Source organism: Protopterus annectens, chromosome 8.part0, assembly GCF_019279795.1.
Source record: "Protopterus annectens isolate FY-2018-M chromosome 8.part0, PAN1.0, whole genome shotgun sequence".
NCBI lineage: Eukaryota > Metazoa > Chordata > Ceratodontiformes > Protopteridae > Protopterus > Protopterus annectens.
In genome coordinates, this window is record NC_056741.1 from 914,097,547 (window position 1) to 914,124,016 (window position 26,470).

Below are 26,470 nucleotides of genomic sequence, written 5' to 3' on the forward strand. Positions count from 1 at the left end.
AGTGCATGGCATGGATCTATAAGTAAAGCACCATAACTCACTTTTTCTCCCCTTTACTGAGTAAACTTTTATTTATAAAGCAGCCATGACTAATGTGGTTTAGTCCCTAGCCTCAGACAATGAAAGATGTGTTGAATTGTTAAATTTGCTTAGAAGCTTTCGTCTTTTAAAAAAAGCATAGATGTCCTGGACAATTTGCTTTAAATTGTAATTATTTCCAGAGTTGGACAAGCCATGAATATTATATTATAGCAGCTACTTTGATATTCTAGTCTAATGTGTTATTGTGAAAAGTTTAACTGTAGAAAGATGTACAGCTTCTTATTTCTTTTGTTGCCAACCATAGTAAATAGAATTTGTCCCTCAGACACATACATTCTTTTTGACAAAGCCCAATTAGTAGATTTTATCACAAAAATATTATTGAGAACTTTTGTGATGAAAGGAGGTACTGCCAGCACAGCTAGTTGGAATTTTGTAAATAATTATGTCATTTGTGAACATCAGACTGATTTATACAAGATGTTGGGGTTACAAATGCATTAGAGCTGTATGTCATGTGTATATCAAACTGATTTGCACATAAGTTTGTTTTGAAAAGGTATTTGTAAAGTGCTTGTGTTTGAAATGTATGCACAGTGTGCCTTACTAGAGAGAACAGAAATGTGCATGCACTATTGTAACTGTTTAAATGTATATGTTTTAACAGAGGAAACTAGAGGGTTAACCTCAGTCCACCAAACTTTAGAAAATATCTGAAATGAAATCACTTTATAGACTAGTCCATAAAGAAGCTATCTCACAGGTTTCAATGCAGCCAGAGAAACAAAGTCTATACTAGGAAACATTCCTGTGTTGTCTTTGGGGTGAGGTAATTACTAGTCTTAAAGTTTGGAGAAATGCAGTTGTTTTATGACTTCCAACACCTGTCAAAGATCTGAGCAAAACCCTTGTGTGTGCATTTCTGCAGGTAGGTGCTAGGTCCTGCCAGCTTCCAGCATTGGGTGGTTTGCATGGAAACTAAAACTCAGATGACAAGAAGTGATGTCATTCTGCAACCTAGTCAAGCAGTAATATTTTAGATATTATTTTAAGAAGTCTCTTAGTGAGACATAGCAGTCTGCTTTCTATCTTGAGCCCGACAACAACAAGAAGTACCACTCACCACATCATCTGCCTTGCTCTATTACATAAGTTAATATGGTATAGTAACTTTCATAGATACAGTCAGGAATACAGTGAAGCTTAGTTTAGATATTGTTTTTCTTTATTGGTCTGCACCTGTCTTCCAATGTTATTTTAAACATTTCCTGTGGTTTTTCAACTCTGATGTCACTGTGAATATATACTTAATATTTTCTTGTTCTTTTAATATTTATTATTAAATATATTTAAGCCTTCAATTGTGGCTGATCTTTGTAGAGATATTTAAGTTTTGAGAGTACTTGCATATTTATTTGGTGACACTGTTTGGGCCACTCCTAATATTCTTGCTCTTGGTCAAAGTATGATTTGTATTAGTATTAATATTACACAGTAAAATTTGACTCCCTTCATTAAGGGCCGTAATGTAGCTGGCAAGGGGTTCTGGTGGCAGTGGTAACTACCTTATAGACTGGGCAGAAGGGAGCATAGCTAGTAAACCTATGACGACCTTTCCCAGGGTGTGTGTGTGTGTGTGTGTGTGTGTGTGTGTGTGTGTGTGTGTGTGTGTGTGTGTGTGTGTGTGTGTGTGTGTGTGTGTGTGTGTGTGTGTGTGTGTGTGTGTGTGTATGTGTGTATGTGTAAAACAAATATCCAAGAGAGTACAGAGAAAGTATTGGAGAACTTGGCTTGGAATGCTGGCTAAGGACTCAAGTCTATAGCTGTGTCAGTGGGGAGTCTTACTGAGGATCTGGAGAAAGAAGGGAGAAACCAGACCTGGACTGACTGTGGTCTCTGTGTACTCTTAAGGGAAATTGCACTTAATGCAGAGAGCTGCATCTGGAAATACTGTGTGTGCACCTGTTATCCTCCCAGCGAACATCCCACACAGGTGCCAATGGTGAGGATTGAGGCTCCTTGATCACTGGTCCAGGAGTGGGTTGTCACACTTTGTACAAAACTTCCTGGATTTGAGCAACAGCAATTTTTAGATTATCCAAAATAAGCATTTTACCAGGTGTACAGATGAAGATATAGGACATTACTTTTTTATTTCTTTTTGTATTAGCAGAACTTTTGTTTTCTATAGGTAAAGTAATTGCATGGAAACAGGAGGCATGAAATGAGCTCTTCCCATTCAGAACTCAATAGCAACCACAAATCTTTCAGATAGTGACTTGAACGCAGCAGAATTAGTCTTCAATTCTATTGAGTCATAAAGAATTTGTTTAGCAGGTATTTATCATAAGAGAGGAACACAGAAATCTCTATCCAAGCTCCTTGATAGCATCTTAGAAAGTTCCTGTTTGCATTATCTGTTTAGAATTAGTAATTTCTGTCACACTGGCTACCTAGCAAATATCTATAACTGCAAAACAGACAAATTCCAAGAAAAAAAATATTACTTTTGTAAGTCCATCAAATATGCAACACTGTATAATCATATATTTACATGCAATTGTAGACATAAAATGTTCTCAGTGCTAATAATCAGCTCACCATTGATATGTTAACAACATTATAGTCACAAACTAGTCATATCATAAGCAATCAATAGTAGGTAAACTGCATTATGATGTTTTGCTTGTTTTTATGTATTCTTACATGTAATGTAGTTTTTCATCTTGCTTTTCATGGACCACATGACTTAACACTACATGTTAATTTTTGTGGAAAGATGTCTCTCACAAATCCCATTGAATGTTTTGATTACTTCAGACTAAGCTGCTTTTATCCTGCTGTAATAGTTTAAGTGCTATTTGTTAGCTCAGACTATTCTCAACTAAATTATTTTTCTCCTGTGACTAGCTTAGAAAATCTTTTATGGTACTCAGTGTCAGCCATGCCATTTTTTGCCACTGTATTTTTCAAAAAAGAAAACATACACTGCCCATTCCAAATTATGCTGAAGTTTGCCCTAACTGCTGTAACACTGCTCTTCTATCACTGAGACCAGATACATTTGATTTATCTGTACCATTTGAATTACAGCTGATTTTAGACAAAAAAACATAATTTGTTTACATTATATCAAAGCAGCATCAAGTCAAGAATTATATATATATATATATATATATATATATATATGTGTGTGTGTGTGTGTGTGTGTGTGTGTGTATATGTATATATATATATATATATATATATATATATATATATATATATATGGGTCTATATTGAATCACCGAATGCTTAGAAAAGCGAACACTGATTCATCGACCCCATGTAAGCGAAAGCTTATAATCTCGAACATTCAGAACAGCAATTTCTTTCCCAGGGAAAAATATCGCTGTTCCGAAAAAAACACACGCACCCCACAAACTATTTCTAATGTGGGGGGCTTCGCCCCCCACCCCCTACTTAAATATACCAACTCCGAGACAGCATTACAGTAATGAAGAAGGCAAAATACCGAAGGTGGCCAAGCGATTTCTTTCCTGGAGAAAAAATTCGCTTATATACCACTTCAGTATTTTGCCATTTCGCACTATAAAGTTTGATCAAGATGCATTCAAAAGAATGCGTCTTCGATCGGTTTATAGGGAACCTATATATATATATATATATATATATATATATATATATATATATATATATATATATAAAATTCAACAGTCTCTTGCAATACAATGCTTTTTGTTCACTAATTATCTGTACCATTATGTCAGTTATCAGCATAATTATCAAAACATTTGCTTCAGCAACTAATTTTAACCTACACAAACTAGCTCAGATGAATTATAAAAATTACTTTCTAAACTGTAATCTTTTAGTGATAATTATGTCATAATTATCTTAGGAAAATAACTAAATCTAATGAATGAGATGTAAAGAAATGCCAGGATGAAGCCAGCTCATTTGAAATGTTCCACTGTATTATTAAATACAATATGCAGATTGCACAAATGCATTCTACAAACTGTGTTTAGCAGTCTGTTGTTCATGTCTATAATTCATAGACATAGACCATGGCAATGAGCAGAGACATATTAGAAGGCTGTCAGCTTTAAAGATAGGTGAACAGCAGCAATTAGTACATAGTTATATATCGTGTGGTCCACTACTCCAGGTATGGAAACTGTTGTGTAGCTTGAGCACCACACAGTACATTACAGAAGTACTACATAGTAAGGTATAATATACCTATGTAAGCAACCATTACAGAGCTAATTTGTAAGTTATATTATAGCTTACTAAGTAACAGTAAGTTGTCTTGTTTTATGTTAATCTGACCATATATCTCATTTCTCTCTACTTTCACTGGGCTTATGTAGGTAATCACAAACCATCACTTTAGAAATCCCACCTTCAATTATTTAAATTAACACTGAACTCTCCTTGTTAACAAGGAGAAATTAACAATAGGCACTAAACAGCCCTATAACCTTGCTAAGGAAAACAGCTTTATACTCTCAAAAGAAAAAAGAAAGATTGTGCTAAACAGTCACAACACCCACATATAGCAACACTAAATCCACATATGCAGTGATGTCCCTCTCACCAGGTTGAATAAGGAGAAAATTACACAGTTGCCTGTCGGGGTGTGCAGATCCACATAACGCATAGCATGCACTCAAGTCACTCCACAACAAGTACAAATATGACTCTGTCATTGTCCCATGTTGAGTGACAGAATGATACCACAATATAAGGATAAAATGATTGACTTCAACAATTGTCTGTACAAGCATGCAAAATCTGAAGGTAATGCTACAGTGTCAATATTCACCAAGGATATTCACACCACCAGGCAAATTCCAGTAATAACGGCCACACAGGTACCTAAGTGTCATGTTTAATCATAGCCTCACCTCAGGTTGGAAATCCTTCTATGTGGCACACCTCATCACAAAGGGCTTTTCATCCAGAAAAAGGAGGTCATTGTCCTCATTAGACCCATTATAGAATACAATGCCCCATTTGGTATGTACCTCTCAAGACATCTGCAACAATGAACCTATGAACAACTACAGAGCTAGTTAATAAGGCGTCTTCTAAAATATATTGTACCTTATTAAGTAGCTGTTCTTTCTTTCTTCCTCTGTACTCTGCAACATGCCTAATTGCAATTCACAAAAACATTTAATTCATTGTGCATTGTGGTGAACCTGGATCATTACTATAATATGATATTGAGGAGATCTGGTGCTGAAGAATCCAGGGAGTCTGCAATGGTGGAAGCTCACAGGCATCATTGTAGGGAGATTGAGAATTGTGTCTTTGTTGAAGCAGAATTGCTTGTGCCACAAAGTATTTTTTGCTGGTAAGGTTTTTCCTAGAGAATAAAGCAGCTTTTTTTGTTAATTCAGCACTGATGTATTGCTCATCTCTTTTACAAAGTAACACATTAGCAGAGAGAAGGGAGTGATGTTGTCATAAATACTATGTCATCTGTAAGTATATAGTACAAGTCCCATATGTTATCTCATTGGGATCAGCCCATATGCATTTGGTGTAGTGTTTCTAAATCCTGTATAATTCCTGGGGGTGGGGGGCTGCATTTACACATAGACTCCCTGTATGGAATGATAGAAATACTACCGTTACACAATGGGGTAAGACAGAGTGCAGGGTCCTACCCTACTGGGTACTAATTTCTACGAATCATGCAGGACTTTGATACATTGCTCTATGGCATACCAGCTCTACTCCGTGGTGCTCACCATTTTACAAATAGCACCCTCCACTGGTATTTGTTAACAAAGGTTGAAAGAAACTCATCTGTTTAGTGCATAATTTTCTGCTTAGTAAATCATTATCCACCAATAGTATCCACAATATTTCTGGCAAATATGTCTTTGCGCTGGTATATTTGCTAATGTGAACATTCAAGGAACTTGTGCATATTTTGTCCAGTGATATTACCTTGCTGGTTAAAAAAGGATCCATTATGAGACCTCAAAACTACTGAGCTCATATCACAATTATTTGGTAAATAGTGCTTCTTAGTGACAGCAAAAAAGTACAAACATACTCAAGGAACATGAGTCAATAAAATACTGCAAAATTATTTTCTGCAGGAGGCCATCCCCCTCTGATGCCCATGTGAGGGTCTTTGTCTCCATACCTACTTATTTTGTTATTCTTATTCCAAAATCACTGCACGTCAGATAAGTTACAATTAGTGACGGGCAATAAAAAGCCTCCAACAATCTTTCCCCACAAAGCTGTGAGTTGAAAAATGGTGAAACGCAATAGTCATAGTGCAGCAGCAAATCGCTCGTATACAGAGCAAGCTCCAGCATGTGAACAAATAGTACCTCGGGCAGTTATGCCCTAGCAACTGTAATACAAGCAACTGACTATAAGACATAAAATGACTAGAATCAAGTTAGGATTTAGGAATATCATGTTATCCGATATACTCATAATGCTGATATTTCTTCATACCTTCCCTACCAAGGGAACATTAATTTCTATCCAGCATTGGTACCAAGATCATTGGCATACTGAAACGATTTCTTATTTCCAGTTTCCTTTCATTTTCGGTGGATGTTTCTGGATATGTCTTAGTTTGTGTCACAGTACCAGATAAGGGGATATTATGGAAAACAGTAGGCTAATGTTTTTTCCTATGTATTTCATATATCAGTTTTAGTAGAGACATTCATCATGAACCAATGAAACACGGCTTATAGCTTTTTTTGTTAGTACATTTTCACTTATAAGGAAGAAATGCCTCATTCAACGTTTCTTTTTATAATACATAATGGTAATGTTTGAAACATTATTTCATTTTTATTTTCAAGACTTCCAGATTCATATTAGCTTATGCTATCATAAAATGTACTTACTGTCATGAAGATACTCCATAACATCGGAATCAGTAGTTTCACACATGTATACTCCATTGTTTGCATTTGATGCTTTTACTATATATAAAATTATATTACGTGAATATTCATCTTCAAACAGGTTATATCCTTCTACACACAGAGGCCGCATCTCAGCAGAATCCCAGTAGCACAGAATGCCATTGACCTCGTGATAGATGGCGACGTCTACAGCTTCTCGTTTGCAGATGCTAAATGTTAATCTTCCTGGTATGAGTTCAACAGAAAAAGAAAATATGCATATGCATTAATCATACTAAAATTCTGGTCAACTGCCTAATTAAAACAACATATGAGAGGCAAGGCAATTGTGCACTTATTTGCCACTGAAATTATCAGTCTTAGAAATGACTGATCTCATTGGCAGTTTTGACTGCAAATCATGTAGAGTTTATCATACTGTGTCCTATACTTAATTAATTAAATGCCTAAGCACATTTGAACAAAGATTTTTTGCTACTGCTCCATATCATACAATAAAAAGAGAATGTTTACAAGAATAACATTTAATTCTGCACAGAATAAGTGAACATTGCAAATGTAAATGTGATAGTGACAGCAGGCTAAATACTTCACAATACATACACTATTCATTTAGTTGACTGAGCTGGGAGTCATACACATATTGTACATTGCATACGGCTCTACAGCATTGGGAAGCAATTGTGACCAAGGTGTCTGAGACTCAAAAAACAGGCATATTCTGGATAAGTACAATGTATATGCTAATAACCAGGGCAAAGTAATTAGGATGGTGGAACACAGTTAAAGTACCTCACAAGACAAAATAACATCTCTCAGTAATGTGCCCTGTTCTTTAACTCAATGTATGTATTCAGTGATATACTTAACTGCAAGGCATGGCATGACACAGTTATGATTACTCATACCCATTTAGTACTCTGTAACATTTCATATCATTTCAGTCTGTCTAGAGGTAATCGTTAATATTATATAGTCCTTCTAGTATCATTCTTCCCGTTTCCATGTAGCTGAACTTCTTGATTGACTCAGAGGAACCTGTTTCTACCACAGATTCTGAAAGTATATCCAATGAGTCATTAGTCCTCTCTGCAAAGAAACAGGTCCTCCCATATAGTGAAAAGTCTTTAGTCGGTGTTTACCATTTATAAGCCAGCTTTTTTAGTATAAAGGAATGAATCCCTGACTACGACCCAGCTATGACCCAGACAACCCAAGTTTGACTAGTAGCTAGGGTGCCTGTTAGAGATGGCAAGGGAGAGAGAGAAATGACAAGGTTTAGCATAACTGCCCTTCTTCAGAAGAATGGGAAAGAGATATTCTTAGGATATACTTCCTGTGATAAAATCATAGATGGAGTCGACAGATCACACAAGGCTATCTGTCTATAAGGGGGGCAGGGCCAATTGATCATGTCATGTAAGGTGTGACTGTGTTGCATGAGGACCCACTGCATCCAGTTCCACTGTTACAGATGAATAAAGTCCTGACTGCAGTCTGATTGCAGTATTCCAACATGACTTTGCCAGTGCCTACACAAATGTATTAATAATTCCTTCTTGAATCAAATTCTGTTAGACTGTATTATAACATCATATTGTCTGTCACTGTTCCTAAAAATGCATATTAGTCTGATAGGCGTCTTTAAATCCTTTTCTGCTTTATGTCAATAGTCCCACATATGCTCCCATTTCCACAATAAATGATACTCTAAGCACACAAGAGATACCAACTAACTAGCATACCAAAAACAAGTAAATATCAAATTCTGTAACTCCCATGCTATTTTCCTACTTAGATTTCTTTCCAGAGATAATGAAACCAACCCCAGACCTCTCCAACCCCTCTTCCCTGTCACTCATCCAAATCTATTCACTTACTCAGCAAGTGTATCTTCTACATCAAGACCACTTAATAACTGCTCGACTAGACAACTGTACTGTCTGCTTACACAGAGTGCTTGATATGCTAAACGTCCAGCTATATACACCACGGACATTCCGTTAGAATTGCAGTGCTTAGGAAGTGCATAGATTATACCAGTATTTATGCAAAAAAAATGAAGGACAGCTGGAGAGAGCTTTGATTAGTTTACATGGATTACAGCAATAAGCCCCTTTAACTCTAGCTTCATAATTATCTCCCACCACAAGTCTATCAAATATATTCTTGATGTTGTAACACTTCTTCTTGATCATGATTGGAGAATCTCCTACAAACTTTTCTATAGTTGTTTTATATTTTTTGTTAACTCTGTTGTATAACTCTGGAACTTTTCTCCCCGGGCCTCCACTAAAAATCTCAGTCAACAAACAGTAATAAGTAAAGGGAAAAAATAATAAATAAATAAAATTGTAGCATCCTTAGAGAACTTTATTTAGAAATGGTGTACTCCTGCAAATACTCCAGCATCCAGTACTAGTGCATAGCCCTCTGAATTCTATTTCCTTATGGATAGATACATCCAGGAGTCTGTTCCCACCTGCCACAAGAATAATGGTGAATTCAAAACTAGGTTTATATAATGAAATTCCTATATGAATAAGATTTACTCAGAAAGGAGAAACATCAAGCTATCTGTCCATTCCCCAACATAAAATGGACTTAAAACTAATAAGTAAAACATTCAAGCATGCTATCAAGAAATGCAAGGCAGGTACAAACTCAGTACTGCTACCAACTATAACAATAACCACACGGCCCTTTTAAAGTACATTAGAAAATATGCCCACCACTGTACTGAACTTATATCTAATGGAATCCTCTTCTTTTATCCTGAAGCTATTGTTAATATTGTTGCAGACAAATTCAGTGCTAATTTCTTGCCCCAGTGCAACCAGATTCTCCCCACAACCGATCATCCCATTTCTCCCAAAATCACCCTGGACCAGGTAACATCTGCACTATCCAAAAACAAAAGTACTAGCTCCTTGGGACCCAATTATAGTCCTAAATAGCTGGTAGTAAATGTCAAGCAATACTTAGCCAAACCCCTTTTAAACCTCTATAGTTCGAGCCTCTCCAAGGGTATGAACCTAAAGATTGGAATGGCCATGATGGTATCATTACACAAAAGGGGTCCTATGACAGATTATAAAAACTGTAGACTAAGCAACCTCAAACATATTTGTAATCTTATGGAGCATATAATTGCATGAATGATAAACAATGACATAGGTGATTTACAAACCTTGGAACCAAACAAATTTTGATTTATAAAAAGCAGGTTGTGCCTACTAAATCTAGTCAATTTTTACAACATGGTTACTAAAGTCCTGCATGAGGGCCTAACAGATCATGCATCTTAACCTGACCTCCTCAACATGTTTGATAGCATCCCACTTGCTAATATGATAGGTAAGCTATCCCAGATTGATATAAACCTGTAGGTAAACTTCTGGATAACCAATTGGCTTTCAGACAGGACCTTCACTATTGTGGTACCTTTTGTCATCACCAGGGCTCCACAGAGTTCTGTCTCAGGCCCATTGCCCTTTGACATCTATTTCTTATATTGGAAGCAGATGTCAACGGACTCTGGCTAAAGAAGTTTGTTGAGGACTACAGACTGGATTCATTTGTTAAATTCCTCTTGTACACACACATGCTTCAGCAGGGCTTCTACCAGGCCACCTTCTGATGTGACAGACTTGGGTTAACCATAAATGCCAAAGAATTCGGCATTTTTACTTTTAGAAAAGACACTACCCAAATCTATTAACATTTTTGGTACCCAACTAAAAAACAATGTTTCTATTGATCACAGTGTGTTAGTTGTGGATAGGAAATCTGTTTACCTTGTTCTGCTGATTTGTATGGATATTGTACCTGGGTCACATGCAGTCTGGATATTGTGCCCAGGTCACATGCAGTCTGGATACTGTGCCTGGGTCGCATGTAGTCTTGGTTTCTATGTACACATCCCTCGTTAGATAGAGCCTTGAATACAGTGCCCCTTTTCAAATGTACCTTACAAAACTCCTTGAATGACTTGAATGAACCAAAATGTTTTGACCAAGAAGATTCCCACACAACACAATCTAAGTTACCCGAAAAGAATAAAGGCATTATCTTGATATTCTGTCTCATATAGCCTTGTGAGGAGTAACCAATGATTAGCCTTTTGACAACTGAAAATCCCTACCTTTTTTGACACCCTACACCTTTGCACAACCAAACTCATGTCAAAGATTTCATCATCCACTGCAAAATCAATTTCATAACCCAGAAGTATTTTGTGCCTTTGGAAAAAAACTCCCTTTGCATGTCAAACAATGCAACACTGTGTCTACTTTTAAAAGAAGACTTGATGAGCACATGGTAGACCATAAATTAATTAAACAGTAATGAATATATTATTTGCTATAGACACAGTGATGAAGAAACTCTGTTTATTCCATACACCTCATCAAAGAAGCTGCTTAGGGAAAATATGTTTTTGTAAGCATTTTCTGATTTGTCTCAGTGAGCTATTTGGAATAAACAGATATTGTTTTTTTCTAGTTCTTCACTGTGGTGTATGTTTCAGATAATGTCTTTATTATTGCTTGATTATTATATTGTGACAGACTTTATCCAGGATTACGTTTCCTGTTTTTTTTTTGTTTTTTTTTTTTTTTAGACCATAAATATACCTGGTGTATTTGTAAATACTCTTCTTACCAGGGATAACTAATATGATATAATCTTGTTGATAACTGGTATCATGCCTGAGATTCTCCATTGCCATTCAGAGATAAATTTAGCATGAACCTATGAACCTAAGGTTTTCATTGTCCATTGCCATTGTTAATGAGGGATCAAGAGTGCTGCCCAGGTATATGGAAGATAATGCACATTCAGTTATTTGGTTGTAGTTGGAAAGAAGATTTTAATGTTTGAAATGTTTTTCTGCTCTTGTGTTCCAAATAACATAACTTTTGGTTTTGATGTTTAACTGACACTGCTTCATGAAAAGCCACTGGGAGAAGTTGTTTAGATCAGTTTCTAGACATTTGAAAACGGGTTTATAAGAAAAAGCTGATTATTAGATGGCCAGGTCATCAGCAGACAGAATGAGGTTTGCTTGACATAGGTCATTGGACAGATGGTTAATGAATAGATTGAATAGTACATGGCCAAGTACAGAGCTCTAAGGTACCTCAGTACAAATGCTGTTTTGGACAAAGAGGATATTGCTAGTACCTACTCTAAATATCCATTTTGGAAGGCAGCTTTTAAACCATTCTGCAGTGGAAACTCCAAAGTGCAGCCTAAAAGATAATTAAGCAAGAATGTGTGATTCGGGTTTTGAAATGTTTTGGTTAGGTCAGTGAGAGGAGTGTTTATTATGTGTTCTAGTTGGGTATATAAGACAACATCAGTGATGGAGAAGACTGCTTTTCAGGTACATCTACCTTTCACAACGTCATGCTGTTGGGTAAACAGGATTTGCATTTATACAAGTAATGGATAGTTTGGCTGTACTTGGCTTTTTCACATAGTTTACCGAGGTTGTCTGTAATGAGATGAGAGTATGACTGGAGAGATCCAGTATGGAGCACTTCTGGATTGGTATTACAGGTGCCTCTTTCCACAAAGCAAAAAAAAGGTAGCTGGAAAAGAGACATTTTGAAGACACAGCAAACTAGGTGTGCATGATTCAAGAAACTATTGGTTCTGACTATATGTACCTAGCTGCTATAGTCTGGTAGGGTTTCTAAGAGTTTAGATGACTGTTTTATAGATATTTTTAGGTAATAAGGTGGGGGACATGGTTCACATACTCTAGCTATTGGTGACTTGGTGAAATTAATGGACAGATGGTCAAATTACAGTGGAAGGAGTCTGTAATAGCAAATATTTTCCTTCTACTTGCTGCTTTGTTCACTTCATTCTACAATTTCTTTGTGTTAAGAAAGGAAGTGGTTTGTTTGTGATGCATAAATATTGCTTTCTATTTTCTAAGTTTTTTGCTTGCATGTACTGGGTGCTCAGCATTGGAGCAAGTATGTTTCCATTGGGCCTAGGTATTGTCTCTTTGGTTTAGTATGGTATGGAGTTCTGTGGTTCTCTAAGGCTCTCATAAGCAGTATATTGTGAAGAGACATTAGTTTTGAAGATTTAGTAGTCGTTGACTTAGAACTATTACTGCAGATTTAACACATAGGATTTGGTATGAGTGAGCGCAGTCAATAGACCCAATAGACTTTGGAGAGCATAAATGTTTTCAGAATTTCTTTTTCTGATAACAGAAGATGGGCGGCTTTTGAACTGTTTCCTGCCCTAGAGAATTATATTGAGCAAAGGTTACAGATATTATAGAGTAAGATCTTTATGGAATGGACTGTTGATATAAAGTAGGAGAAGAAATGAATGACTACCAGTGGTGAGGTTGGGCCATGTAATTAATTGATTGAGACTAATGCCAGAAAAGTAAACATTTAGGTTGTTTTGTATGCGTATATTAAATTAATGTTAAAATCATAGAGGAATAGATTATTACTTTTGTTTTTAATTTGGCAGAATAAAACATGGGGAACACCTAGGAATTCTGCACTGGAAACTGATGGGGAGGCAATAGGTGATGGCCACAATGAGTGTTACTGTAAGTCATGGTTTATAAACAGCTCAATGATAATCCAGACTGGGTCATAAACATCTGCTGAGAAAGAGATAGCAGTAATATTGCATGGCAGGTTTGTTTTTTATTAGAAGTATATATGCACTATCTATTTGGAGTACAGGATGATATGCACATACATATTAATTTGCCATGGGAAATGTTGCTTGATATTTCAGGATATTAGTATTAGCCATGCTTTGCAAACTGATGCTATGTCAAAGCAGTGTTGCATGAATATTATTAGATTTATTGTTAATTGTGCCATAATTCATTAGTCTGTTTTTTTAGATTTGAGCTGCTTGACAATTTAGGCTTGTGGAAAGTGCCCTGAAGCTTTAGCAGCTGGCTGGCCATTATATCCTTGGCAGGATATAACCCATATAGTTAAGGCTATTGCAGCAGTCATCATTCAAACATTTATTGTTATGGTAAGTTCAACTTACACACCTATACTATGTTCATCATATTGATCACTGCTGCAGTAGCTTTAGCCATATGGGTAGATTACCTTAGCTAACTGCATTTGGGAGGTGGAAGAAGAGTCCAGGAGTGTTTGGAGAATAGTCCTAGCAAAGCTGGAGCTGGACCTAGAGAAGGAATCAAGCCTTTAGAATTAAGCTTATAGTGGATTGTAAAAGTATGTACAGGATACCACAAAGCAGCTTCTAGAATACTTCTATAATCCGACCCTTTCCAAAAAGCCATAGATGAGGCCAAGGCCCTAGTAGAGTGGACCTTGACCCTGCCTGGAATAGTTTTGTTATGGTGAGTATAACAAAAGATAATAGCCTAAGACAACTATTTGGAAATAGTCTGTTTTGACAAGAGTTGTCCATTCTTCTTACCTTCACAACACATGAACAAACTGATCCAAAGATCTAAAAGATTTAGTTCTATTAAGATATTACCTGAGTTGTCTGCGGATGTCTAAGGTATGCAGCAACCTTTCTCTTTCATTTTTACATTCAGGAAAGAAAATGGCTAAATGGATAGTTTAGCTTAAAGTAAACTTGGGTACCACTTTAGGCATAAAAGAAGGATTAGTTCTCAAAGAAACCCCATCCCTATGGAAAATGAAATAGGGCTGACTCATCATATAGCTTGCAACTCAGATACCCCTCTTGCAGATGTCATAGCAATCAGTACGAGTGTTTTCCTTGTGAAGAACCTCAATTCAGTCAGATTAACTGCTTGATATGGAGCAAGTTTTAGCTTCTCTAACATAAAATTAAGATCACAAGGAGGGGCCACCAGTTTTTTTGGAGGCCTCTTATGCAAAACCCCTTTCAAGAACATTTGACATGAAACTGCATTGAAAGAGGAGGCTCCATGGGCAGACATGTTGAAAGGACTTATAAATAAATCTGGATAAATGCATTCTCACAACCTCTCAGATGATGTTAAAAATGAGATTTTAAATTTTCCATTGGATAGAGATGTAGTGTTTGGCTCCTCTGCTGCAAAGATGATCAAAGGGTATGATGAAAGGGGCAAGCAAACTTGAAAGAGAAAAAAGAGGTAATAGGTTGTGAAATGGAAAAAAATGTAATTTGGACACTATCACAAATAAGTTTCAGAAAGAAAGATCCCTAAATGCTCTCCAAGCATTTTCTTTCTTTGGCACTAGGTGCATCCTTGAATAAAAACCTTTCCCTCCATGGAAGGAGTAACTGGTTCTATCACTCCTTGGGACAGCATGTGATGGAAAAAAGGTAGAAACAAAATACTTTGATCTGGAGTATAAGGAATGACCTCCTGGAAAGGAGAAATGTCCTCCCACCACCATCTGTAACTCTGATGAATGATTTTTAGAACTGATTTGTCAGAAACAATCTGTTGCAGAAGAGAAAAATTGAGATTCAGACTTTCTGGGGAAAAAAAGAGGCCAGGGTGGGAGGGGGTTGCAAGGTCTCTTGAACAGTCATTCGGACTTGTTTCTTTTTGGATCCTCCTTGCTATTCTTCTTAAATGTTTGTTTACCAGAATTTTGTCAAGACTGTTTATTCTGTTTTTTTTTTTTTTGTTTTGTTTTTTTGCTAAAATTGGATGAAGAGATAAAAAATCTCTTGGATAATTTGGAAAAGGAGGGCTGAAAATTTTTAGAGAGTCACAGAATCAGCTTGCCCCTTCCAGCACACTTTTTGATTACCACTGGAGCAGAGGGTGCAAACACAAAATCTCTATCCAAGGGAGAATTTAAAATCTCATTTTTAAGATCATCTGGGAGAGTCTAAGAATGCAGCTATGCAAACCTCCTCGAACAATACCAGTGGCCATAGCCCTGTAAGAAGTGTCAACAAAGTCATACAAACTGGAAACAAACTGGATGAATGATTGTAGGTTCTGGAAAATCCTCCTGTAACAACTCATCAGTTTTTCTGAGAGACTGGGAAACCACAGTGTTCTCCCACTGAAACACTGGCACATTCTTGCAATAGTCTCACAGAAAGATAAGCCTCCACATGGAGATTCAGAAACTGAGCTGTTCTCAGAGTCTGAATTAGAAATTTAATGGAAAAACACTGTATCCATCTCTGTAATGCCTGTTTAGATTCAGAATCTTGAATTTCTTCAGGAAAAGAGGACGCCCTCTTTATTTTACCAGAAATTGCTTTACAAGAAGGATCAATAGCTTGAATTAAACCCTGAACCAGTCCCAGAAAAATACTTTTTGAGTAGGAGTAGATACATGCTTGGTTTTCTGTTTCTTTTTGACAAGAAAAATGGGGCCACCTGTGTTACTAATGGCAGCAGCTGCTTCCCCAGGGATGGGCACAACATTCTAATACAACAGGAAAATCGTTCTTGTTCCCTGTCCCAGGACAAATAAAAGTGGCTCTCCCTTGCCCACTGAGGGGACCTCAACAGCTACAGAGGACATGGCTAACCCCTGGTCCTTAGTGGCTATAGATGCTATACCATCCGGAGGAAAAGATGAGCGGTCTGAGCTACAACAAATGGTCACAGCAGAGTCATCCACTTGTGGCTGAGGCAAATTGCTAACCTGCTGTGATGGCAAAGACTATTTTCTTAATTTTTTTTTCATTTTTGTGGCTGGAAGAAGGACTGACCATGGGACAAGTAGCTTGTTCCATGGTCAAGCCAAAAATGGTGCCTCTTTCCCAGGGAAGACAAGCAGCAGTTGCCAATAAACACTACCAGTACACAAAAGTTACTGTTTTAACTGAAAAAAACACAGTAAAAAGCAATGTAAAACACAATGCCAGCCACACAAAAGAAAAATAAACGCAATTTCTCAACAGGAAAAAATGTTTTTTCGGTTACTTTATATTACTTTTAAACTGACAAGAAAAAAAAACATTCCATTTAAAAGTATGTTACATTCTCAAGACAGTCCATTAAAACAAAACACTCCTAACTTTAACATAACTTTCCTAAAGAAGAAAGTAATAAAACATCAACAAAAGGAGCTTATCTGCCCAGCAAAGGAAAGCGCAAACTGATCACTGATCCTTGTAAGACTCAGAGGAGCGTACTCTTCAGCAGTAGTAAGTGTTTTGCACCCAAACTTGTCTTTTAGTCAGCTCAGCTTAAGCTGCTTGACAGTTTGAGTGCAAAGAGGGTGCCATGAAGCTTTGAAAGGTGGCCAGCTGTTATATCCTTGGCAGGATATAACCCATATAGCTAAGGCTACTGCAGCAGTGATCAATCTGATGAATATCCACTAGCAAACTTGGTTCTAGAATTTATGAACTTTGTCATGACATTAAAAAGAAGAAGAATATTCTATAGAGGCACACCACAAAATGTACTAAATGTACTAATTTTAAATATTTTGTATGTGTTCAATGTTTTTGAACCTGACAGAAGTGGTGATGAAAAGAACCTGCTGGACAATAAACGGTATGATTGGCAAGTAAGGCTGAACACCATAGAAATGTCTAGTCTAAAGGAGCATAATCATTTTAAATGTATGCTATACAAACAAAAGATTAAGGTGTGACGCTGCAGGCGTAATTTGTCTAATACTGCTTTTTTTTCTTTTAATTGGTTGATTGCTGATGATATCACATTCAACATTTAATGCCTCAAAGTTAATTTGTACTATAGAGTCAGAAGACGTCTGCTAAACGTTAAAGATGAAAGCACTTACTCTGAGCAATTTTTATTCATTTTATTAAAGTATTATTCAATGTTTCAAGCTGTTGTTCTTATTTATTTATTTATTTTACATTTGTTTACCGGGAAAGTCCGACTGGATATATGTCCATTTTCAGCGGAGGCCCAGGGAGAAAAGCTCCAGAAAGCAGAGTACAAATACATTAGGAACAATAGAAACATTTAGAGATAAGTATAATATGCAGTTTTCAGTAGGGTGACAAACATGGATAAAACATAGTAGACAACATCAAAATCATGCAGCTTCAATTTCAGACAATAATACACGCAGTTATGGGCTAAGTCCCTTCAATAATTCATACACTTATTAGAGTATATGATTGAAATGCTTAGGGAGAGTTTGCAGGAACAGCGGGTGGTGATTAGTCGGGGTTTAAGCAGGGATGCTGCTAATGCTGTTGGAAGTGTAGTTTGAGGCTTTTTTTGAATTGGGTTAAGGAGGACTGGTGAGTAAGTTCGGCAGGTAGCATATTCCAAGTTTTGTCTACTGAGCTGGCGAATAGAGAGTCCCCATCCACATTTATGCTCTTAGTTGTTTGTACCAGCAGTTTGTCAGCAGAGCATTGTGACCTCAGGTTGCTGTATGGTTTGATGATCTTATTTAGTGCTGGTGTTTTTTCGGGTTGATATAGTATTTTGTGGGTTATTATAAGTTGGTTGTATCAGAGAAGACTGGGCCACTCCAGTCATCCTAGTTTAGTTAGGTTGATACAATGGTGGGTCCTAGAGGTAGCACCTGTAGCAGATCTAGCGATATGGTTGTAACAACTAGCAAGTTTGGTAAGGGTGGCTTGGTTCAAGTTAGCAAAGAAGGGGGGAGGCATAGAGGAGGGTTGATAGTAGGTGGGACCGAGTGACAGTGGTTCTTGCAAAAGGAGTGAGGAAGGGTTTGATCATATATCAGGAGCCCAGTTTTTTGTTGACAGAGTTGATGGTTTTATTGACATGGATACCATATTTTAGGGCGTTATCGACTGTGACGCCCAGGTGTTTTGTGTGAGTATCTGGGGATATAATTGTGCCATTGTTGGAACTTATAGTAAAGAATGGTGAGGAGGATTTGCAGGTGGGTAAAAGATGAGCAGTTTAGTTTTGTTGGAATTTAATAGAAGCTGATGGCTTGCAAACTATTTTTCTACATCATTGAAAGTATTCTGGGTTAGGGTCATAAGCTCAGTTGAGGAGGAGGTGGTACATATTAAAGTAGAGTCATCCGTGTATTGGATGCAGGTGACCTTGTGAGTGATGGTGGGTAGGCCATTGGTAAAGACTGAAAAGGGTAGTGGTCCTAGTATGCAGCCTTGGAGGACTCCTAGAGTAATGGGTAAACATGTGGATAGGGTATTCTGCCATAAAACTCATTGTTGTCTATCAGACAGGTAAGACTGGAACCATTTAATAGACCTACTATTCAGTGACAGTTCCTTCAGGGTACAGAGAAGCAGTTGGTGATTGACCATATCAAAGGCCTTAGAGAGCTCTAGGAAGAGAGCTGAGGTAAGTTTGTTATTGTTTTGGTTGATGTTTATAGAGTTAGAAAAGGATAGGAGGGCTGATATGGTGCTGTGGTGTGGCCTAAAACCATGCTGAGAGTTGGCCAATAGTTTATTTTGGGTGAGATACTGCATTAATTGGTTGTGGACGCACTTATGGTTATTTTTCATTTTTAACTGTAGCTGCTCTGGAACATTTTGTTTGTTTTACTTATTAAATGTCAGTCCAAAAAGATGCGTGACTTTCCAATGAGCAATAAAATGAAAGTAGAAATTCAAACAAATAAATCCATGTAAGTTAGCAAATTGTTTATTCCGGCTTCTTCAGACTCTTTACACAAACTAAAACTTTGAACATCACTTTTAAAACCAACAAAAGCTTGTGATAGGATCTCTATAATCACATGTTTCCTTCATTTAAAAATACAGTAACCCATTAAACTCAGTTCCATGAATGTTACCTTGTTCAGCTAAGAAAAATACTGGTATATTAAAAGTAAGAACTGAATAGTTCAAAATAAACATACATAAAAACATACATAAAAACATACATAAAACATGCATCGATGCCCAAACATACATTATATTATATTAAACAATTGAGTATATCTCAGAGCCTTGTCATATTTACTTATCATCTCATGGTGCTTTAGGAAAATCTCGTACTGAACTTTCAGGCAGTATATATCAAAAAGCCATTTCAGACTTGGTTAGTATAACCCAAACTGCTTGTAATGCACATATTTACAAAGTGTGACTTTAGATATTTCCGTGTTTTACTGGAAGTTCATACTATAACAGTCAACAATTACAGGTGGTTAAAACTTGTATCACATTAGTTAGGCTATTCATAAATCAAAAGTTAAAACAGTTTTCAAAATTACTTATTTTCTGCAGACTCTTTAAAAATCACAGCACAACAAAGTATTCGGTTAATTCTTGAATGCAAAACAAATATGTTTAGGATGTAATAGTTACTACATAGGGAAAACAAATAGATCATTTAAGACCTTAGAGTAGGTACAGAAACCAATGCATTGGCTAGACATAAAAGTTCAACTGGTACCAGTCATTCCTTTAAGTTCTGTGCCATTCAATGTGTGTATGAAGGATTCAGAGGTGGTGATCTAATTAACAGAACTTTAGAACAAGAAACAAGATGGATCATAAGATTAAGGTCCGATAAACCACCAGGCCTTAAATCCAAATAAAGCCATTTTGGTAAAGAGATCTCCCACTAACTGTTCTAAATTCCACATTAGTTAGGTACATTTTCCTCACAACATTATGACCATGGTGTAGATGACCTATCTATATACTCAGACATATTGTAGGCATTTCATATACTTTCAACATTTGTCATAAGAAATGAATCTTTGCACACATATATTTAGTATTGAAAAGTACTGTTTATAAAAACTAATGTAAGACACCTCAGGATGCCATTCGATTAACAGAATATATGTGCCAAAATACTTCCCATTTTCCTCATGTATTCCTTCCCTATATTTTCCGCTTCACCACATAAGAGTTTTAACATTTCACAATGTCTATATTTTAAATTTGGGTATCAAGGATGTAACAATTATAAAGTGCAATTAATGGTTGCTTAAGTCAGTGTGCTTATTTCCACCATTGTGGATCTGTAGTCAAGTTAATTATTAAGATATTGCTCTGTTTCCATATAGTTTGTTGCTTCGTTTATTGTTGAAGCATTCTTCATCCTGAAATGTCAAATGTCCCTGTTTATTAACGGAGATTGAAGAGACTAAGGCATGAACTAATGGACAGCTATTGAAAAGCTCGTCATGTACTTATTTTTTAAATAGACACAATGTTTATTTTTATGTTTGTTTTTTGTGCTGTGATTTTTGTCTGCAGAAAATAAGTAATTTTGAAAAACTGTTTTAACTTTTGATTTATTAATGTGATACAAGTTTTTAACCACCTGTAATTGTTGACTGTACTCTGGATAGTATGAACTTCCAGTAAAACACGGAAATATCTAAAGTCACACTTTGTAAATATGTGCATTACAAGCAGTTTGGGTTATACTAACCAAGTCTGAAATGGCTTTTTGATATATACTGCCTGAAAGTTCAGCACCATGAGATGATAAGTAAATATGACAAGGCTCTGAGATATACTCAATTGTTTAATATAATATAATGTATGTTTTTTTATGTATGTTTTTTTATGTATGTTTATTTTGAACTATTCAGTTCAAGTGATGTTCAAAGTGGATTTATTTGTTTGAATTTCTACTTTCATTTTATTGCTCATTCTGAGTTTTACTAGTGTTTTAGCGTGAGTATCCTACCTCAACTAACAGCAGCTCTGAGTTTTGGATTTGTGCATTTACTTATTAAATGCTTTAAGCAATCATCAGAGTAACAAAACATGTCTAGAGTTCATTCTACATTTCCTCACTGAGCAATTTATCAGGGTCAAAGCCTTCAGTCTATTAGACAATAGTCAACCAAAGAAATCAGACAAAACAAGAATATAACTGAAATGCAAAGTAATCAGCATTGTCTATCAGTAGAAATAATGAAAAAATCCAGCTAACAATAAACACAACATCCAAGCAACAACCAGTAGTGTTAGCCAGCTGACATCAGAGTCCAATAACTCTGATGGAATCCCGATGGCCTGGCAAAGGGTATCCAAATGTTTGCCACCTGTGCAGAGCTGCATTATATTGTGATGCATAGAGGAGTGACTTCAGTGTAGCAAACTGATCCTGTACCATGTTCCCCAGGCAACCTAGGTCCCAGTCAGCAAGGGACAGAATGTGAAAATGAGGATACACCAACCACTTCATTCAGTAGGGCCTGCATGGCTGGACACTAGCATGTATACAGTGTCAAGTGGGCATATGTGCAGTGTAGTGTTTGGCAAGTGCTCATTCTGTAGGTGATGCTGTGCTAACCAGACAAGATATGATGCCAAAGTAAGCAAAGAATAAAATGATAGGCTACAATGTGTCCCTTAAGGTTCATTGAATATACTATACTTAAGGTACACCTTACAATCATACCACTCATTTTGGTCTGAGGCCAAAATACTAGGCATCAGCTGTCATTACTAAAGCTTTGAGAGAAGTGCCAGTATGTATGCAGATCACAAAACACAGACATTGACATGCATATGTGCTCATATAACCTGGATGCATGGGATGTATAAAATCATGGCCATGGGAATCTGAAAGTGCCTATAGAATTCCTCTAAACCCAGAAGCATAGTTAGGGTGGGGTGAAGGTGACAGATACCGATTGGTGGTAGAACGGTACCAACATCACATTTACAGTCTGGGGCTGAAGTCCTATTGCTTCAGCATTATGTATATGGCATTCTAATATTCAGAATAAAATGTCACAGACTGCTAGTGACATGTGTCTTGTCACAATTATTTAGAAATAACATTTTTCCTCCTGAACCATGAGGAGAATATTTTTTTTAAGGACTGAGGAGAGAAGCACCGACACCACAAATCCCAACTACAGCTCCACCAATATGATCATGTTTCTTGCCATATTTTGTGGTTCAAGTCTACACAAAATCTTCCATGAACAATAGAGTACCAACAGTGCCAGCAGCAGCATGCTGAACAGTATGACATATGACTCGCTCCACCCGTATGCAATGCGTTATGGCATTTCAACCAGAGAAATGCCTTCTGACCATCATAGTGAAAACAGGTTGCGACTTCTAGCGTCTGATGGTACATGGCGGAGATGCTTAGAAGAATAATTATGGGCAGGCTCTACTTCAACAGGCAAAAAATCATGGAAAAGGCTGAAGCTATTGGCAAGTCAGAAAATTACTTGTTGTTTCCTCACCACATTACATTTTACACAGCGAGTGCTTATATTCAGTCACAAAATGATACTTCAAGGTTTGAAGAGACCAGTTAGAAATCAATAAATTACCACTGCTTATCTAAACACGAGGTAGACAAGCATACAAAAGTAACAAGACACAAGTACAAGCAGACCAAGGTTCAGGCCTTGTAAAGGAAGACAACTGAGCTACAGTATGTTTGTTTAAAGCAGCTCTAATTATCTAGCAGCTGCAAGTAACTCAATCCAGATTAAAATAAAGTTGTCTGAAATTCTGATGGTACCAGTTTTAGAAAATAAATCCTGTCTGCTCATGTCTTGAACAGTGAGTAAATATGAGACAGTAACCAGAAAAAGTATATGTTGTGAATCTATTCAGGTTAAATAATACATATCAAATCCCATCTCCTATGACAGAACAAGAAGTAACAGTAACCAGAAAGTACTAAACTGAACAGTAATAGTGCTGAGATGGTTTACATCAGCAGAATATTGTAAATCATTAATCCAATGAAACTAGCCATGAAAGTCAAAACACAAATCACATTAGCATCTATTTCAGGAAAAAAACAGAAATTTGTTTCAGACTAAAGTTTTCACAATTCCTCCGTCAGGTGTTCTGTTGGGTTTACTATCATAATATCGAATGTGGATGCTCCACACATGGAAAAATGAATTACAGATATCCAAATTTCCATGTTGCCAAATATGCCATGTTCGAAAGTCATATCTGTGCATTCACTGATATGAACTTAAAAAACTGCACAGAGATCATGGTACAGTGCGGTGTGAGATATTCATCCCTTTCCTCACTGTAGTATGATCTTGGAGTTGGAATATATAGTTAGCAGGAGGTGCAGGGGGGCTTCACTTTAAGTGTAGTCATATATGGCAGTCATGTGCTCTGTTCGACAGCAATGTCGAATCTGCTGAATTCCTTCAGCAGATTCGACATTGTGTGTAGTCGATTAGTCTCATACTCATACTTTTTTTTTATGTTGTGACCGGAACAATATGTTGCCGGTCGACATTTTGATAGTAAACCATTCTGTTGTTATGCAGAGCAGAAACAGATTCAGGCAGAGTGTTACCTAATGTTATTTGTTATGGAAACTGTCAAATAAAAGGATACAAAATGGCTTAGAGAGCATGAGCCAAAACACAACAGGTTAAACAAACATATCAAATAACCATAGCTGAAGAATCTGTGAAATAAAACTTCAAATACTGTAAAAGTTCTTTGTTTTGCATGGCATGAATGCATACATAACATTTTGCTGATAAAGTACCATAGCTCTTGTAGTCCGCAAAACAAAACACGCCCATGCTTGTGATCAAATAATTCAGCTTCTGGTTCTATTCTCCCCATCCCCACAGATGCTGATGTACAATATTTTATACTGTGAAATGAGTACACTATGCAGAAACAGAGAAACACTAAACTTAAATCAGGTACTTAAATTTAAATTAAACTTAAATTAGATACTGTTATGTCTCAGCAGCAGGGCTAGCCACCCAGTGGTTTGAACATTGGCTCTAGATGATTGTCGTTGTTGATGTGACACCCCAACCCCATAACAAAAAATGGAAAAAAGGGGTTATGGATGGATGTTTGGGTGGATTAAAGTTAAACCAACAGTTATCTGTGAGGATATTATAGCATAACTCATGGACTCAACATCCACAGCTGAAAATGGATACCACAGATGTACTTTACCATGAGTAAACTTTAGCATATCTCAGGAAGAAATGACCAAACATCAAATATGAATGTCCTCCCAGTAGACCAAATTGTAGTTCAGTGAGAAAGTAGTATGGTATATTAACATTTTGAGTAATAGCTATTTTAACTCATAAGGATAATCAGCATAATGCTTCAGTTTACAAAATGGCAGCCAGTAAATTGGCAGGAAATATTTTATTTGCATCTTTTAAAAAAAATACAGCACAGAGACAGCTATCGCTGCAATATTCGTTATATACAAAGCATAACAGTACAAGCAGCACTGTCCGCAATCATAGTTAAGAATTAAAACAGTCTAAACTAAAACCACTGGGCCATTATCTTGACATAGTGAAAGGGATTGTGTATCTCAGTGAACCTATGAGCTACGTGCATAGAATCAACGAAGAGGGGCAGATCACAGCAGAGAGCTCAGACCAAGTATGCTCCACTGGAAAAGGTGATAACTATCTACTCTGGTATTGCCAAGAAAACCTATGGGCAAAACCAGGCATGGACATGTAAAACTGATAGTGGAAGACAAAACCTTTAGGTCTGAAGGTGTCCCGCACATCACTGGGGAAGAGCAGAGTACAAGTAGGAGTAGTACTAGAGGTCATGGTACAGGTGGTTTAAATCTGAAAAGGGTGTCCATCTGCTGAGGTGCTCAGACATGAAAAAAGAGTCTAGTTTTGCAAATAACTATACACTATGAACCTAACAGCTATGAACAGAGGCAAACTTTATGTAGTTAAGGATGAAATGGCAAGAATAAACACTAACATCAAGAGAAGTGATCAAATAAAAAGGACTGGAATGGATAATTGTATACCAGATAATCATTAGTTCTTCTACAGTGGCAATAATTTTGAGGAAGAAATGGAGAAAACCTCATAGTTAATAAAGGTATAGCTGTGACCCATGTGCTGAACATATAGTAAAATAATGTGTTCCAAGGCCCATTTTATGCTATCTGGAAAGCATAGTCTATACAAAACATTGTGTACATATGCTTGTTTTATACTAGCCAGTAGGGCTTTTGCACCTACAAACACCTTGTCTACTCAAAATGCATGGTATGAGGATCCAGGTTCATAACACTGCCCACATCACCTGTTTCTTATGTTAGGTTCATGGGATTGGGAGAATATATTGCTCTAGCAGTCCTGAACTCTTGTCCTTTTGGCCTGTGATGTCACCATACCTCTCAACACTTGTGCAGGGTGTGTATGGAGGTGATAAAGCCCTACTGGATGTAGTAATCTCTGTTTGTGCAGGCGGAGGTATAGCCATCACAGATTGCAGAGCATGTAGTTTTGAAGTTAAACACATGTTGCAGATACAGTCATGCAGTTGAACTGTACATTACATTATGAATGGAGTCATGTTTGAATGGGTGGCCAAAGATACTGATGTTGGTGGCTTCACGATACCACCAACAGCTTCCCATGTACTCACCTCATTCTATTTTGTACAGTTATCCATGTGGAGTTATGATACTCTCCAAAGATAACTTCAGTGAACACTGTTTGTGCAAACCTAAAGTGCTGCAGCCACTTTTAGTGAATCCAAAAGTACATATCTATCTCTCTCTCATTATATATATATATATATATATATATATATATATATATATATATATATATATATATAACTCCACCAAAAGTGAGCAGCCAAGCAGGCAAAGGAAAGCAAAAACCGCCAACACA

The 26,470-nt window shown here is 36.8% G+C and overlaps 1 protein-coding gene across 5 annotated transcripts in view; it reads right to left on the minus strand.

The window, feature by feature from the left end:
• The window catches only part of LOC122809153, a 1,026,347-nt gene that overhangs the window by 683,227 nt on the left and 316,650 nt on the right, over positions 1–26,470 (minus strand). For all 5 annotated transcript variants that reach the window (XM_044080437.1, XM_044080436.1, XM_044080435.1 and 2 more), the window contains exon 5: positions 6,939–7,184. In XM_044080437.1, the coding sequence (XP_043936372.1) occupies positions 6,939–7,184 (246 nt within the window). The remainder of the gene's footprint in view (positions 1–6,938; positions 7,185–26,470) is intronic.